The 18,565-nt window shown below is 41.9% G+C and overlaps 1 protein-coding gene across 2 annotated transcripts; it reads right to left on the reverse strand.

The window, feature by feature from the left end:
• Positions 1 to 160: 160 nt before the first annotated feature.
• On the reverse strand, positions 161 to 17,654 carry LOC115414765 (Golgi-associated PDZ and coiled-coil motif-containing protein-like). 2 transcript variants are annotated; one of them, XM_030128058.1, is made up of 9 exons: positions 17,180 to 17,654; positions 10,722 to 10,886; positions 7,079 to 7,102; positions 6,121 to 6,296; positions 4,241 to 4,406; positions 4,057 to 4,152; positions 3,043 to 3,207; positions 1,573 to 1,738; positions 161 to 829 (listed from the first exon to the last, which is right to left on the reverse strand). In XM_030128058.1, exons 1-9 carry the CDS (start codon positions 17,438 to 17,440, stop codon positions 681 to 683), a joined length of 1,368 nt encoding a protein of 455 aa, XP_029983918.1. In that variant the 5' UTR covers positions 17,441 to 17,654; the 3' UTR covers positions 161 to 680. The 2 variants fall into 2 exon arrangements, with proteins under 2 accessions (XP_029983918.1, XP_029983919.1); XM_030128059.1 differs by lacking the exon at positions 7,079 to 7,102.
• Between the last annotated feature and the right edge of the window lie 911 nt (positions 17,655 to 18,565).

The raw sequence follows: 18,565 nt of genomic DNA on the forward strand, positions 1-18,565 counted from the left end.
TTTTCTATTTTAGTGTAAAAAAAATTAAAATTACATGAAAACAAACTCTCCTTTCCCAAAAATATGTGAATAATCTGAACGAATCTGAACAACCTGAAATGTCTGCATATAAATCAGTGTAATTTTAACAATATTCTGCCTGTTATTAAATGTTTGTGTGTATTTGTAGATCCATCTGTATGTTATAATGAACATGTATAAATGATAAACAGAGGCAGAATATTGTTAAAATTGCACTTATTTTCCTTATATTTCAGGTTGCTCATATTATTCACATTTTTATGGAAACTTCTGTAAACATAATTCCATTTCATACTGTAGTTGGACTTTTCCTCTGTTCTTATTTGACTTTAGATCAGATTGGTCTGAATATGGAACTGAACTAAACTGACTCTGACCCTCAAGGTCTTGTCCATAAAAAGGACATTTCCAAACACCTGTGTTTGCGTTCTTTCAGATTCCAGGACAGACTTCTACCGTTCCCTCACATACAGACCACATTACCGTCCTACGGAGACGCCCCCGTCCTTCCGTCTCCCTCTGTCCTCTACATATCTTACATGTCTTCTTCATTAAACGTACACATTTATCCCACATCCAAACAGTGTGGATTCAGTTTCCCTTGTTCCTGGCTCCTCAAAAATTGTCTGATTCAGTTTTTTTCTCCCATGATCCTCTAGTTATTCCCTCCAGTGTGCGATGGCTTGGCTGAGCCAGGAGGCGTTGTCCGACTCCGGGGCTTTGGAAGGGTTTTCCTCCGACGGTGCATTGGTGGAAACCCCAGTGTCTCCGTTCTCTGGGTCGTTACTCAGTGACATCTTCTCCAGAGCTACATGAGTGACACGCATTCATATGGAAAGGAAAAGAAGGTTTAGTTAGTCCCACTTCAAATCACAACAGTCTGCACACGTCACACACTTTATTCTGTGTACAGTTACTAGGCCTGTAACGGTACACATACTGAACTGAACTGTGTCGATACACACCTGTTTGGTTCGGTACACAGCTGTACCCAAACGGCACAGTAGCTATGTTGAGGAAAAGAAAAAGGAACGAAAGACGTCGGTCGATGTGGAACTTTAAATACGCACAAGTTCCACACAGACATGTTGAAGGAGCGCACATTGACCCGAAAGCAGCTGATATAAGGTTAAAAAAAAAACCAAAAACTACAAATATGACGTCAACCTGGAGGGAAGAGACTGCAGACCCTCCACCATCAGTTCCGTCCTGTTTGGGATCAGTTTGGGTTCAGGTGAAAGACAACCACCTCTGTTATACACACTGTATAATAGAGGAATAGAGGCCAGGAGGTGGACGTAAAGTTTCACTTTATTTCACGCCAGCGTTAGTTATGGACTGCATCCTCACTGTATTAATGCATGTTTTCATCCTGCTCCTTTCCCATCATTTAGATTGGAATAAATAAATAAAATGAAATGAAATATTATAAAATGGAAGTGGACCCTCTGTGTGTGTGTGTGTGTGTGTGTGTGTGTGTCTAATATTACACACACACACAGTCCATTTCCCTATTAAAACATAAGACGTAAACTCCGGTCTGACACGTACCCTGCAGTGATGCAGAGCTGTTGCTAGGCGCCGCTGTGCTGCTGTCCTCCAGTTCATCCAGATACAGCCGGTAGCGGTGGCCGCTGTCGTCTTCATACTCCACATTCTCATCATCGCTGTCCACCTCTGGAGCCACGTACACCACCTCGAACTCAATCTGTCCTCGCTGAGACACAACAAAGACCATTACAAACAACATATGCAACCACTAGGGATGAACAGTAACTATCAGCGCCGAAAATTATCGGTCCGATATTGAGGAAAAAAGTGACATCATTGACATAATTTCGATATTAAAGTTTTCCCCGATAAATACAGCCCAAAATAATACATCTAAATTGCTTAGATTTGGTGCATTTTGCCAGTACACAGTGTACGTTGTTGCCTTGGCAACCATCATAAAACCAAGATGAAGAAGAAGAAGAAGGTGCGGCTCAAGTATAAACTTTTCTGGGCTAACAGCCTCCAGGGGGCGCTCTTGCAGGAAGCGCAAAAGCAAGACAGACAGGTGGAAGAGGTGATGAAGAGGAGGAGTGTGAAGCTGAACTTTTAACAATCATTTTGCACAAACCCTCATCATGGAAAACACAGTGAAATGCATATGATGCAGCTTTGAAGTTCAAACCAATCGATGTGTCTGTAAAGAAGGAAATAGAGCTGCAGCACGAAGAGACAAAGAGAGACAACGGAAGAGAGACGTAGAAGGAGTGTGACGGAGCATTTGAGGATGTTCAACTGAAGAACACTGAAGAAGATGACTGCAGCGGTTTAATGAGCAGAAGAAGAGGAAGACACAGATCAGTGACTGTTCTGGGTTTCTGAACCAGCCTGTTCCTGACGTGTTACAGACACTGTTTGGAAAAAAGCAGTGAAGGCATGGAAATAAATATTTAAATCATCTTTCTGTTTACCATCTGTCTGTGGAAATATTTCATGTTACAACGTGGACACCTGCGCCTTATATTCAGGTGTGACCTATAGCCCAGAAAATACAGTAAATATGATGAGGAGCAGCAGTTTAACCCAGGACGGAAATGGAAGAGTTTGAAGGAACTCCAGCTCTTCTCTTCTCTTCTCTTCTCTTCTCTTCTCTTCTCTTCTCTTCTCTTCTCTTCTCTTCTCTTCTCTTCTCTTCTCTTCTCTTCTCTTCTCTTCATCAGTAACTTCATGCTGACTTGTTCTTTTTATGGACTCTATATATTCGTTATGTAAATTAGCAGTTGGTCAATATGAGCTCAGTGTCTTCCTCCTTCTCCATTTCAGACATAAAGTGGTCATTGGACATTGTGTTCTTTTTTGTTGCTTGTTGCCTTCGATGTTCTGGAATGTTCTGTTTAAATCTGTGGTTTCTCTTTGCCCTTTGTTCACTTTTGTATTTAGTTCCTACTTTTGTCTGAAATAAAGTTCATCATCACCATCCAGCTGTAAAGTGTATTAGTGCGTATGTGAAGTGTGCAGATGCATGGTCACCTGCTGCGACAGAATGGTAACAGCCTCTTTGTGTTTGGAGTCTCGTAGGTTGATACTGTTGACAGCCAGGATGGCGTCTCCTACGTGCAGACCTCCACATCTGTCTGCGGGCTGACTGGGATGGATCTCAGAGATCAGAATGGGAACGCCGTGCTCCTTCCCACCCTGACGACAAAACAGACCAAAACTAGTTTTACACTGAATAGAATAGAATAGAATAGAACACAGGTGTCAAACATGTGGCCCGGGGGCCAAATCCGGCCCACCAAAGGGTCCAGTCTGACCCCTGGGTTGAATCTGTGAAATGCAAAAATTACACTAAAATATTAACAATCCTTTTAGTTCAGGTTCCACATTCAGACCAGTTTAATCTCCAGTGGGCAGGACCAGTAAAATACAATCATAATAAAATAATGAAATTCCAAATTTTTCTCTTTGTAAATGTAAATATTTTCATGTATTTACACTAAAACAAAATATAATTTTGCAAAAAATGTGAATAACCTGAACAAATATGAACAACCTGAGATGTCTTAAGAGAAATAAGTACAATTTTAACAATATTCTGCCTGTTACTAAATGTTTTATGTTTGTAGATCCACTGTGATCTGTAAGTTATAATGTACATGTGTAAATGATAAACTGAGGCTGAATATTTTTAAAATTACACTTATTTTTTCAGTTTCTTCATGTTATTCACATCTTTTGAGAGGATAGTTTGTAGATGTAAACCTTTTCATAATGTAAATTTGCTTTTTTTTTGCTCTAAAACATAGAGAAAAGTTTGGAGTTGACATTATTTATATATTATTATGTTGTTATTTTACTGGTTTGGCCCACCACAGATCAAATTTAGTTGAATGTGGAACTCAACAAAAATGAGTTTGACACCCCTGGAATAGAATAGAATAGAATAGAATAGAAAAGAATAGAATAGATAACATATAGACCAGTATATTCTAACATAAATAAACCTAAGCCCCCTGCCAAACCCAAACAGTTGGACCATCTTACCGTTATAGAAATCCCCAGGCCTTCGTGGTCATCTTTGACGAGCACCACTTTTCGGATGGGTCCAACGCCCTGGGATTTCTTCAGCATGTCTGGGTCCTGCACACACATCCACACTGAACCATGAACACACACACTGGTTCTGCTGGGGTGCACATGTGGACCAGCGTCCTGGGTCTACACTTACGTGTCCCACAGGAGAGGGCAGGGGCTTCTTGGGGTCGTTGCGACCTCTGCACGCTCGGATGACGGTCTTGTGGCGGTGGAGGTGGATCTCTGCTTCCAGCTGGTTCCACAGTTTGTCGTGCGCTGGCCCTTTCATGTCACGACCCAGTAACTGGATCTGCTGAACCCTGGACCATCACACACACAACGTCAGTTATCTGGAATTATTTCAGCTACAGAAGGATGAAACTGAAACGTGTGTTCTGTGTCGACACGAGAGGAAACACAACTAATCTGTTCGACCATTTATGTCGGCACCACACAGATATTATATCCTGCTGAGTAGGTTGTCATATCACAATATATATCGCAAGGTTAAAAAAAATTGCAGTCAGTTTTTTCCAATATCGTGCAGCCCTAACACACACACACACACACACACACACACACACACACACACACACACACACACACACACACACACACACACAGAGTCTGGTCAACTTCCTCTTTTCCTTCAGAGCAGATCTTACAACAGAACAGTTCCATGGACCAAATGCAAAGCAGAACTACAGACGTTAACAATTATGGTTTTTTAAATACTCATTATTTGTGATGCATTTCCATCAGTGCACATGAATACAAGAGCTACTGCTCCAAATCAGAACCAGAACCAGAACCAGAATCCTTTATTAATCCAAGGGGAAATTACTGTGTCACAGTTGCTTATATTATCCTCCTCAGACCCAGGAAATGTCAGCAAAGTACCAGCTTTTTTCGTTTTTTATTAAATCAGTGTCTATATTGGAAACATCATGATGCAACAGTTTTTTCAGACGCAGTTTTTAAAATTTTTATGGAATGTCTTTTGTGGTGGACAGTTTTCTTTTGTTTTGTTTTGTATAAAGTTGTGAAACTCTTGTCTACAAATGTGGACAGAAAACCCAGAGCTGGGTCTGAGGAGGTTAAATATTAAAAAGGAAGTGGATACTGCGTGTGTGAGTGTGTGTGTTTGTGTGTTTGTGTGTCTGGGACATCACACAAACTGCGTACAGAGCTGACTGCTGCAGTTTGGCATACTTACAGCGGAGGCCAAAATTATTAGCCCCCCCCCTTATGAAATTAGACAAAACTCATGATTTCTCCATGAAAATGACCATTAACAACAAGTGTTTATAGTGTGTTTGTTTCCAAAATAACAAAGACAAAAAGTCCACTAAGTCTGATTAGGATATTTTATCAATTAATGAAATGTTATTTATATAGCGCTAAATGATAACAAAAGTTATGATTTGGTTATGACACTTTACACACAGACCTGGTCCAAACCAGACTCTGAAGCCAATTTACAAAAACCAACAGAATCCTCCAGGAGTAAACACTAGTGAGTGGAGACAGAAGAAGGAAAAAGTACCTTTAACAGGTTTAAACCTGGAGCAGAACCAGACTGAGGAGGGACGAGTGACAGGAGAGAGAGAGAGAGAGAGAGAGAGAGAGAGAGAGAGAGAGAGAGAGAGAGAGAGAGAGAGAGAGAGAGAGAGAAGAAGAAGAAGAAGAAGAAGAAGAAGAAGAAGAATAGGGGGAGACACATGGATGCAAAGCAAACTGAACTGGAACTGTCAAAACGGTGAGCCTCCTGTCCACAGTGGACGCTGGTACTGGTACAATGGTGCACTGTCACTGGTATTAGCACTGGTACTGGTACTGGTAATGATACTGGTACAACAGTGCACTGGTACTAGTTCTGGTGCTAGTACAACAGTGCACTGGTACTGGTACTCTTACAGTGCCAGTACTGGTAATGGCGCTGGTACTGGTTCTGCCAGGTTCTACTATAATACTGTCAGACCAACATTGCTCAGATCCGTCTTTCCGTATGTGCTGGTTCTGTTCAAACCTTACCTTCCTGCTAGTTCCTTGTCCAGGTACTTGGCTGCCAGTCTGGCGCCGTAAACCTCCGCCTGCAGAACCGCCATGTGTCTGCGCAGAGCCTCGTTCTCCTTCTTGTACAGTTTGACCTCGGCCTCTAACCTCGACTCTGCCAGCTTCTCCTTTTTGCTGGACTCAAACTCCTGTTCCTAAAACAAAGAACATGACGAGTAAAGATATCAATAAAATGCATCATTATATTATTATGATAATTATTATAATAATAAAGACTGTAGACTGTGATCCTATTATATCTAGAACCCAGTTATTTCACTCAGGTTCTGACAAATTCGTAGTTATTGTATTAAAAAAGGTAACTTTTAATCTCAACTGTATTTGGGATAAAGAATTTCTGCACAATTTGTTTAGGAAATTCTATTACTGAACACTATTTTTGTACTTCAGAAATTTTGTCTCGAAGTGCATTGTGGGAACGGCGACCAAGCGAAAGCAGTGTCTCCCAGATTCAGGTGGAAATCGGTCCAGATCTCTCCAGTGTGAACTCCTCCAGTCCACCAGGGTGGTTTTCCAGAGTGAGTCTAGTCAGTGGATGGAGGTGAAGGACACATTTGGATTCAACACTCACCCACAGACAGACGAACTGCTGCTGCAGGAACTCACATTCCCATAATGCACTGAGCCACAACATTTCTGAAAAGGCCTGAGTGACATTTGGGTTTGTTCTGTAAACAAACAGACTGTGTAGGCTCTGACTCAAGTTTTACACATTTGAACACAAAATAGTGATGAAAGTCATACACTGTTTTAAAGTGTTCAAACTTATGACAAACAAACAAACAAACAAACAAACAAGCAGGCAAACGAAGAAATAAACAAACAAGCACACAAACAAAACTACTTGATTTTGTTAGTGAGTTATTCTATATTATTCAACTAGGAACGAATCTAGACACAGCACACACAGTCTTACCTTCTCCTCCAAACATGGGACAGGCTTTAAGAAAGAAAGAAAGAGAGAAAGAGAGAAACAAACAAAAAAGAAAGGAAGAAAGAAAGACAGAAACAAACAAAAAAGAAACAAAGAAACAAAGAAAGAAAAAAGAAACAAAAAAGAAAGAAAGAAAGAAACAAACAAAAAAGAAACAAAAAAGAAAGAAACAAAGAAAGAAAAAAGAAGGAAAGAAAGGAAAAAGAAAGAGAAAAAAGAAAGAAAGAAACAAGAAAGAAAGAAAGAAAAAAGAAAGAAACAAAGAAAAAAGAGAAAAAGAAAAAGAAAAGAAGAAAAAAAGAAAGAAAAAAAAAAAAAAAAGAAAGAAAAGAGAAAGAAAAAAGAAAGAAAAAAGAAAAAAAAAGAAAAAAAAAAAAAAGAAGAAAAAGAAGAAAGAAAAAAGAAAAAAAAAGAAAGAAAGAAAAAAAGAAAGAAAGAAAAAAAAAAAAGAAGAAAAAGAAGAAAGAAAAAAAAAGAAAGAAGAAAAGAAAAGAAAAAAAAAGAAGAAAGAAACAAAGAAGAAGAAAACAAAGAAAAAAGAAACGAAGAAAAAAGAAAGCAAGAAAGAAAGAAAGAAAGAAAACCAAAAAACACAGAATTCAGATTAGAGAAAGTGTAATATGAACTTAACTGGAGTACATGTCAAATATGCTGTAAATATAGAATTAAACTGAATTTCAACTGAACTCAGAAAATGCAGCTGCTGAAAAAAACTGCATCATTATAAAATAAAACCTGGTCCAGACTTTGAGCTGCTGCAGCTGAACACTGACAGAACTGAAAGGACATCAACCCTATTAAACACATGTAGAGTGGATTCAGTCCAACTGGTCCATGGGACAGGGTACGTGGGACAGGGTCTGTGGGACAGGGTCTGTGGGACAGGGTCTGTGGGACAGGGGTACGTGGGACAGGGTCTGTGGGACAGGGTCTATGGGACAGGGTCTGTGGGACAGGGTCTATGGGACAGGGTCTGTGGGACAGGGTCTGTGGGACAGGGTCTGTGGGACAGGGGTACGTGGGACAGGGTCTGTGGGACAGGGGTACGTGGGACCTGATGTATTTGTACTTCTTTCACTGTCATTATTGTTCTGGTCTGGTCCGGTTCAGACCAGATTGGACTGAATGTCCTGAACTAAAATGTCTTTGACAGTTCTGTTACATGTCCATATGTTTATGTGAACCTGACTGGACCTGAAGACGAGTCTGTCCTCCAGCTCCACCTACCAGTCTGTCTTCGATGTGTCCTGTAGCTCCACCTACCAGTCTGTCTTTAATGTGTCCTGTAGCTCCACCTACCAGTCTGTCTTCGATGTGTCCTGTAGCTCCACCTACCAGTCTGTCTTCGATGTGTCCTGTAGCTCCACCTACCAGTCTGTCTTCGATGTGTCCTGTAGCTCCACCCACCAGTCTGTCTTCGATGTGTCCTGTAGCTCCACCCACCAGTCTGTCTGCGATGTGTCCTCTAGCTCCACCTACCAGTCTGTCTTTGATGTGTCCTGTAGCTCCACCTACCAGTCTGTCTTTGATGTGTCCTCTAGCTCCACCTACCAGTCTGTCTTTGATGTGTCCTGTAGCTCCACCCACCAGTCTGTCTTCGATGTGTCCTGTAGCTCCACCTACCAGTCTGTCTTCGATGTGTCCTGTAGCTCCACCTACCGTGTCCTGTAGCTCCACCTACCAGTCTGTCTTCAATGTGTCCTCTAGCTCCACCCACCAGTCTGTCTTCGATGTGTCCTGTAGCTCCACCTACCAGTCTGTCTTTGATGTGTCCTCTAGCTCCACCCACCAGTCTGTCTTCGATGTGTCCTGTAGCTCCACCTACCAGTCTGTCTTCGATGTGTCCTGTAGCTCCACCTACCAGTCTGTCTTCGATGTGTCCTCTAGCTCCACCTACCAGTCTGTCTTTGATGTGTCCTGTAGCTCCACCCACCAGTCTGTCTTTGATGTGTCCTGTAGCTCCACCCACCAGTCTGTCTGCGATGTGTCCTGTAGCTCCACCTACCAGTCTGTCTTTGATGTATCCTGTAGCTCCACCTACCAGTCTGTCTTTGATGTGTCCTGTAGCTCCACCTACCAGTCTGTCTTTGATGTGTCCTGTGGCTCCACCTACCAGTCTGTCTTTGATGTATCCTGTAGCTCCACCTACCAGTCTGTCTTTGATGTGTCCTCTAGCTCCACCTACCAGTCTGTCTTTGATGTGTCCTGTGGCTCCACCTACCAGTCTGTCTTTGATGTGTCCTGTAGCTCCACCTACCAGTCTGTCTTTGATGTGTCCTGTGGCTCCACCTACCAGTCTGTCTTTGATGTGTCCTGTAGCTCCACCTACCAGTCTGTCTTTGATGTGTCCTGTAGCTCCACCTACCAGTCTGTCTTTGATGTGTCCTGTGGCTCCACCTACCAGTCTGTCTTTGATGTGTCCTGTAGCTCCACCCACCAGTCTGTCTGCGATGTGTCCTCTAGCTCCACCTACCAGTCTGTCTTTGATGTGTCCTGTAGCTCCACCTACCAGTCTGTCTTTGATGTGTCCTGTGGCTCCACCTACCAGTCTGTCTTTGATGTGTCCTGTGGCTCCACCTACCAGTCTGTCTTTGATGTGTCCTGTGGCTCCACCTACCAGTCTGTCTTTGACGTGTCCTGTAGCTCCACCTACCAGTCTGTCTTTGATGTGTCCTGTGGCTCCACCTACCAGTCTGTCTTTGATGTGTCCTGTAGCTCCACCTACCAGTCTGTCTTTGATGTGTCCTGTGGCTCCACCTACCAGTCTGTCTTTGATGTGTCCTGTAGCTCCACCCACCAGTCTGTCTGCGATGTGTCCTCTAGCTCCACCTACCAGTCTGTCTTTGATGTGTCCTGTAGCTCCACCTACCAGTCTGTCTTTGATGTGTCCTGTAGCTCCACCTACCAGTCTGTCTTTGATGTGTCCTGTGGCTCCACCTACCAGTCTGTCTTTGATGTGTCCTGTGGCTCCACCTACCAGTCTGTTTTTGATGTGTCCTGTAGCTCCACCTACCAGTCTGTCTTTGATGTGTCCTGTAGCTCCACCCACCAGTCTGTCTGCAATGTGTCCTCTAGCTCCACCTACCAGTCTGTCTTTGATGTGTCCTGTAGCTCCACCTACCAGTCTGTCTTTGATGTGTCCTGTAGCTCCACCTACCAGTCTGTCTTTGATGTGTCCTGTGGCTCCACCTACCAGTCTGTCTGCGATGTGTCCTGTAGCTCCACCTACCAGTCTGTCTTTGATGTGTCCTGTGGCTCCACCCACCAGTCTGTCTGCAATGTGTCCTGTGGCTCCACCTACCAGTCTGTCTTTGATGTGTCCTGTAGCTCCACCTACCAGTCTGTCTTTGATGTGTCCTGTGGCTCCACCTACCAGTCTGTCTTTGATGTGTCCTGTGGCTCCACCTACCAGTCTGTCTGCGATGTGTCCTGTAGCTCCACCTACCAGTCTGTCTGCGATGTGTCCTGTAGCTCCACCTACCAGTCTGTCTGCGATGTGTCCTGTAGCTCCACCTACCAGTCTGTCTGCGATGTGTCCTGTAGCTCCACCTACCAGTCTGTCTGCGATGTGTCCTGTAGCTCCACCTACCAGTCTGTCTGCGATGTGTCCTGTAGCTCCACCTACCAGTCTGTCTTTGATGGACTCGGAGTCCTCGCTTTGGCCTTGCTTGGCGTGCAGCTGCAGTTGGAGCGCGTGCAGTTGCAGCAGCTGGTCGTGGACCTCTCTCTCCACCACTTCTCGCTCGGCCTGAGCCTCGGTCAGTTCTGAACGCAGGTCCACCAACTGGGCCTGGACAGGGACCAGAGGTGGACAGACGTAGTTAGGGACAGGTTAACAGTGATAACACGGATGAATGATAACAGTTTTTACAACCGGTGCAGATACTGATAACTTCCTGCTTCTTGTAACTGATGCCAAACACCAGTAGTTCCCATTCCTCCAGTTCTTTTATCTTTATTTCCAGTCAGTCTTTAACTCCGTTAATAGTCCAATAAATGCTTCTACAGAACCTAAAGCCTCTGTCTGCTTCAAATGGACAACAGACCAAAGGTTTTCAGTTCCATTTATGTCACAGAATTTGGTGATGATCGACCGCTGTTTTCACACATGAACCTACGTTCAGCTTTTTTAACGGTCAGCGTTTTCCAATGTCTCTGTTCTTCTGCTGCTGTCGGAACAAAACAACTGCTGGATCTTCCTCTGGGTCTGGACCTTCCTCTGGGTCTGGACCTTCCCCTGGGTCTGGACCTTCCCCTGGGTCTGGACCTTCCCCTGGGTCTGGACCTTCCCCTGGGTCTAGACCTTCCTCTGGGTCTGGACCTTCCCCTGGGTCTGGACCTTCCTCTGGGTCTGGACCTTCCTCTGGGTCTGGACCTTCCTCTGGGTCTGGATCTTCCTCTGGGTCTGGACCTTCCTCTGGGTCTGGATCTTCCTCTGGGTCTGGACCTTCCTCTGGGTCTGGACCTTCCCCTGGGTCTGGACCTTCCTCTGGGTCTGGACCTTCCTCTGGGTCTTACAGCTGTACCAGAGTAAGGAACTGAAAACCCTTCGACTGACAAACGATGGACTGATCCACTCTTCTTCTTGGTTTTTGGTTACCAAGGCAACAATGTGCACTGTGTACTGGTGAAATCTAATCTAAGCAATTTACATTTATTATTATGGGCTTTATTTATCGGTGAAAACTTTAATTATTGGAATTATCTGAATGATGTCATTTTTTTCCAATATCGGACTGATAATTATTGGTGTTAATAGCTATTGTGTATCCCTAATTAATAATACTAAAGGATTAGATAAGCTGATGCCTCAACTTATCATTTATACATGTGCATTACACACAGTGTTACACCAACGTGGTAACAGGCAGAATATTGGTAAAAAATTTGGAGTTTGGAACTAAAATGAGAACAATTTTTCATTCAGTGTCTTATTTGTCCAGGTCATTGTTCTTCTTGGTAGTTCTTCGAGGTTCAGCTGGACTAGTTTTGCTTCAAAAGAGCAAAGCTAGTCCAGTTGAACCTAGAACCTGGAAAAATGGAGTTGTCACTCTAGATTATTATGTTACTATTTTACTTTAGATCATATTGGTCTACATGTGGAACCTGAACTAAAATGAGTTTGACATCCTTGATTGTTAATATCTTCAGTGTAATTTTTGCACTTCGCAAACTCGTCCCATGGGCCAGATTGGACCTTTTAGCGGGCCAGTTTTGGCCCCTGGGCCACATGTTTGAGACCTGTGGTTTACTTCTTTGTAAATCAAACATTTCCATACGAGTCAGTTTTTGTTGTTCAGCACAATCATGACAAATGTCCCCGTTTTCTTTAGTCTAGTTCGGTAATTTCTTTGTAGTTCTGTAAATGCACAGACTTTCATTTTTTCTCCACGTATTCTGTTCAAACTAACCCTAAAGAACTTCTTAAATAATCACCACTTTGAGGTGAAACCTATAAGGACATCTTTTGGCTCCAGACAGTTTGTTTTTTTTCTACTTCGGTCCTAAAATGGTCGTTTCCATAGTAAAGTTTGACGACCCATGGACTGAACCATCACAGCAGGGTCACTACAGTCCATCTGACAGACGCTGAGGTTTTCACTTCAAACTATTCAGATCAATGTGTAATTTGATCATGTATTTGACAAATTCAACGAACCCTTGTTTAAAAAAAAAAAAAGTCATCACTGAAAAGCGGTAAAAGCAGTTTATCATTTGCTAATTTTTAAATTGTCAAATCAACTTCATCAGCTTTGAAAAAAATCTGATTATGGGAGTGTTTTTCAACCTTGGGGTCAGGACCCCACGTGGGGTCGCCTGGAATTCAAATGCGGTCACCTGAAATTTCTAGTAATTGATAAAAATAAGAATACAAACATACAAACATAAGCACAGACCTCCACCAAGGCAGATCAGTGCCCCCCTGATCCCCACCAAAATTTAATCATTTGTTCCTTGTGCCAGTATCAACATTTCCTGAAATTTTCAACCAAATCCATCCATAACTTTTTGAGTTATCTTGCACACGGACAGACAGACAGACAGACCAACCAACGGCGGCAAAAACAGAACCTCCTTGGTGGAGGTAAAAATCTGAGTTGAGTTGACAGAGCCAATCCCAATCCATATCAGACAAACTGTGGTTGTGAAACTGCAGCACTGTGGTTCTGTTTCTGTGTCAAATGTTCATTGTGGTCAGTTTCAGATGCTGCAGCTCTTTCATAATTCATAGTTTCAGTTCTTGTTTGTTCAGTATTAATTGTCCTCCTTGTAAATCACAGCTGGACTGACTGGACAGATCCTGACCAAGGAAAATCACATTCTCCCTTTGTGCAGTAATCTACACCTGGATTTACTGCCTCTGTCCACAATAATATACATTATATCAGTGGTTCTTAACCTGGGTTCGATCAAACCCTAGGGGTTCGGTGAGTCAGTCTCAGGGGTTCGGTGGAGGTCAGGACACACACTCGACTCATTAGTCAGGCGTGTGTGTCGGGCTAGGTCCATGTATGTAAACAAACGGCTTCGGAGACTCTTTCTCTGATTGACATCCAATATACGCATTTTGGTGTCGACAAATGGTAACGTATCCTGTTATTGCTAAGAAAGCCCTGGAAATTTTTAGGCCGTTTGTTACAAAATATCTTTGCGAGCAATCCTTTTCGAGGATGCTGGACATAAAAACGAAGAAAAAGGAACAGACTTTGCTGTGAAAATGACATGAGAGTGGCACTTGCCAAGGTGAAGCCACACATTTCTGAACTGGTCTCTCAAAGCCAACAGCAGAAGTCACACTGATCTGCAGTAAATATTCATTATTATTGTAGCCTGATGGAAATTAGGTGATGGGTGTGTGCTAAAATGTTAAAAACGATAAATAGCATAACTACAATAAGTTCATTATTGGAATACATAAGGTTAAAAATTAAAACCATTTCAGTGTGGTTGTATTAAAAAAGGTCATGTCTTTGTGAAAAGGTATGGAATTTGTTGTGAGTTCATGCACTGTATTGGTTTTGTTCTTTGAACACAGTGATGTTAATGCACGGTTCATTTTGTGCACCAGTAAAACATATACCTGTGTCTTGAATTTGAAAAAAATCATATTTTATTTTTTAATAAAGAAGGGTTCGGTGAATGCGCATGTTAGGGTAGAGACTGCGATTTGGTAGGATCGGCGATTCTACCAGTAGAGACTCCGATCATAGTCTCTACTGGTAGAAACTCCGATCCTGCCAGTAGAAGGGTTCGGGTTCGGGTTCGGGTTAGGATCGGAGTTTCTACCAGTAGAGACTCTGATCGGAGTTTCTACTGGTAGAGACCACGATCGGAGTCTCTACTGGTAGAAACTCCGATCCTGCCAGTAGAAGGGTTAGGGTTAGGGTTAGGGTTAGAGTTAGGATCGGAGTTTCTACCAGTAGAGACTCTGATCGGAGTTTCTACCAGTAGAGACTCTGATCGGAGTCTCTACTGGTAGAATCGCCGATCCTACCAGATCGCAGTCTCTACCCTGACACACATATGAAACTGGTGGGGTTCAGTACCTCCAACAAGGTTAAGAACCACTGCATTATACAGACTAAATGTGCTCTAAAATTAACCTGGATTTGAAACAGAGGATAGAAAACTATTACATGATCAAAAACAAATTAATTTTAGAAAAAAAAAACCAAAAGTGTTATTAATGTCTGGGGTCACCAGAAATTTGTGATGTTAAAATGGGGTCAGGAGACAAAAAAGGTTGGAACCACTGGAGTAAGAGAATAGTAGATACATTTATAAAGTATTACACAAATGTTTTAATACTTCTTCAACAGGGCTGGGCAATACGACGAACACGTTAAATCAGTGTCTGTCTTTGGTCCCAGATGTTTGTCCAAACGTGTCCAACTCCAGTCAGATCCTCATTCTCTCTCATCCATTCGTCTGTTTGTGGTTCTGCTCCTGAATCACTTCCTTCACACTGAACACCTTCATAAATGACTCCATCATAAACACAGTCCACTTGTTTACAGAACAAACTGAAACGTCACTTGGGCCTTTTCGGAAATTTGGTCAGAAAGTGCATTGTGGGAATGTGAGTTCCACGGAGCAGCAGCAACAAACATATGGAGAAAACAAGAAATGAACCCATGTCCACTACCGGGCCAGAACAAATGGAAGGAACCACTGTGAGTTCATCTTATAATATATATGGGGTGTGTGATAGTGAAAAACAATACTCACACATCAGTTTCATGGTATTTACAGAATATGTCTTTGTGTTGGTTTATCATACACACCTCACAAACATACAGAGTATGGGCGGGGCCTCAGCACTCACTCACTCCTTACAGTATGAGTATTTAGAAGGCATAATATAACATTATCTGTTTCACATTAGACCAGGTCTGTCAAACTCATGTTAGTTCAGGTTCCACATCCTCCCAGTATGATTGGAAGTGGGTGGGGCCAGTAAAAGAATAACAGAATAATATATAAATAATGTCAAATCCAAACTTTTCTCTTGGTTTCAGTGTAAAAAAAAAAAAAAGTTAAATTACACGATAAAAACATTTACATCTACAAACAATCCTTAAAAAATTGTGAATAACATGAACAACCATGAAAAAACGGAACATTTTCAGACAGTATTTGACAGGTCCGACCCACTGCAGATGGATTTGGACTGAATGTGGAACCTGAACTAAAATGATCCTTAATGTCTTCTGTGTCATTTTAACATTTTACAAATTCATCCCATGGGTAAGGGTGTGTATTGGCAAGAATCTGGTGATACGATACAAATCACAATATTAGGATCACAATACAATATATCACGATATATCATGATACTGCTACAAAGCAATTTTTTGTTTGTTTCTTTTTCTAAAATGATCGTTTCCTTGAAGAATTGAATTACAGCAGAAATCTGCAAAAATACTAAACACATTTTTATTTGATCACAACAGGATCTAATGTTCTATCACAAAATGTTCCTGTGTTCAAACTGAAATTCTGTTTTACCTAAAAATATTCATACAGTACTTTTTAATATCAATACAGTATTGTGAAATGAAATATTGCAATATATTGCAGAACTGATATTTTCTAACACCCCTACCCATGGGTTGAACTGGACCCTATGGTGGGCCGGGTTTGGCCCATGGACCGTATGTTTGACACCTGTGCATTAAATCAAAAAAATTTGGGTTCATTCATATCACCAGGAGGTATTGTGATCACTTTGTTTTGTGTTTTGTTTGTTTGTTTGTGAACAACTTTAGTGTAAAACTCTTCCCCCCATCTTCCCCACAGATAGGCCTAGGCCCTGGGACCAACCCAGTACATTTTGGTCCCAGTAGGCCAAAGTTCAAGGTCACAACATCTACAATTTTCCATCTGTCATCATTGAGACATTTTAGAAAATCCATCAAAAATTCAAAATGACTCCGATTAGCCTCCAGTTGGATCCACCCGTAGCTTAGAACAATATAACAATAACTCTTGTATCTGGAACTAAATTGTCCACATCCACTGTGGAATGTGGACTCTGTGGACATTTACATTTAACATTGAAAATCCCATTTCCCACACATTTAAAATTAGAACTCAACAAATATTGATGTGAATTGAATCTAATTTGACAGACACATGACTGGGACCAAGCTTCAGCTGTTTCTGCTGTATGGAACAACCTGGAAACTGTTGAATTTAAACAGAAACAGTGGATCCACACATGCACAGCGTTCAGGGTGAAGGAGGAGGTTTGGGTTCAATGAACACTTGTTTACAGTTTATTCTGCTGTTATTTGCCTTTAGATCCCATTGGTCTGGATGTGGAACAGTTCCACACCTTTGACTGTTCAGATCTAAACTGTCATTTAGTACCACTCCAATTTCATTGTTTGCTTTTTTGCACAATGGCAATAAAGGCTATTCTATTCTATTTTTACACTTTGTAAATTCATCCCACGGACCAAACTGGACCCTTTGGTGGGCCGGTTTTGGTCCGCATGTTTGACCTCCCTGTCCTTTCCCTGTTTTTTCCCTGTTCTTTCCCTGTCCTGTAAAAGTCCTCTTTCCTTGTGAAGCACTGACCTCCAGTTTGTGGTTGAGCTGGAACACGGTCTGGGTTTTGTGACACAGCTGGGCAAAGCAGGAGCTCAGGCTGGTCATCTTCTGCCGGCCCTCGTACGTGATGTCGGCCTGGTCCGGGTCTATCTCCCCCAGCAGCAGATCCACGTCCACGAAGGCCTTGTCGAACTCCTTCTCCAGAACCTCTAACCACCGGAAGATGGACATGCCAGGGCCGAGGCCCGAGCTGTGCCCCGCCGGGGAGGACCTACTGGAAGCGGACATGGCGACAGCAGCACCGGGCCGACGGTTCGGAGGCGGAGGAGGGACGGAACCAGCACCGAACAGGACGGACAGGCCGAATACTGAAGCACACCGAGGCCCCGGGCCGGTTCTGAGGCCTAAACAGACTCTTTAAATAGGTTTAAAATTCTTAAGAACGGTACGGTCTATCCAGGAAGTGAACCATCGGGATGGCGACTGGATCTGTCATCCACTACGACAGTCTGTTCTGTTTGACGGCAGGGGAAAGCAATGGATGACAGAACCAGGATCAGTGGGGGTCTCGAGCTTTGTTTATTTATTTATTTATTTACATCTTTTAATGTACAAAACTACGGAGCCCCTTTGGTGACGTGAGGACAAAAATATTATTGCGTGTCCAGGAGTTATGAACTCATGAACGCGCATGAATAGGATGTTTTTCCTCACATGTCACCACAGAGGCTCCGGACACTTTTCATTTTCATATTTATTTGTCAACATAAAATTGGGTAAATCTAATTTACTAAATGTAGAACAAGAGACAATTTTCACTAAAAGCATTTATTAAGAACATCTATCTATCTATCTATCTATCTATCTATCTATCTATCTATCTATCTATCTATCTATCTATCTATCTATCTATCTATCTATCTATCTATCTATCTATCTATCTATCTATCTATCTATCTATCTAGATGTCTATGATTGTTAGAATGTTGTTCATCTATTGGACTGATTCCTGTGGATGGTTCCCTTATTATTATTTGTTCTGTTTTTAAGATGGTGAAACATTTAATCAGTGGTTTCATGGCTTTTACTCCATAAATTGGGGTTGGATCCACAGCACTTTGTACAAAGATTTATAGATTTATATAGATAAATAGATTTACAGATTTATATAGATAAATAGATCGACAGATTTATATAGATAAATAGATTGACAGATTTATATAGATAAATAGATTTATAGATTTATATAGATAAATAGATTGACAGATTTATATAGATAAATAGATTTATAGATTTATATAGATAAATAGATTTACAGATTTATATAGATAAATAGATCGACAGATTTATATAGATAAATAGATTGACAGATTTATATAGATAAATAGATTTATAGATTTATATAGATAAATA

Source organism: Sphaeramia orbicularis, chromosome 24 (genome assembly GCF_902148855.1).
Source record: "Sphaeramia orbicularis chromosome 24, fSphaOr1.1, whole genome shotgun sequence".
Taxonomy (NCBI): domain Eukaryota; kingdom Metazoa; phylum Chordata; class Actinopteri; order Kurtiformes; family Apogonidae; genus Sphaeramia; species Sphaeramia orbicularis.

Excerpts from the sequence above, each read along its gene's own strand:
- LOC115414765 (XM_030128058.1), bottom strand. The coding sequence starts at position 17,440 with ATGTCCGCTTCCAGTAGGTCCTCCCCGGCGGGGCACAGCTCGGGCCTC. Across the intron at positions 3,208-4,056 it reads GCCTGGGGATTTCTATAACG|GGTGGGAAGGAGCACGGCGT; the intron begins GTAAGATGGTCC and ends TTTTGTCGTCAG. Across the intron at positions 1,739-3,042 it reads TTACCATTCTGTCGCAGCAG|CGAGGACAGATTGAGTTCGA; the intron begins GTGACCATGCAT and ends GTTGTGTCTCAG.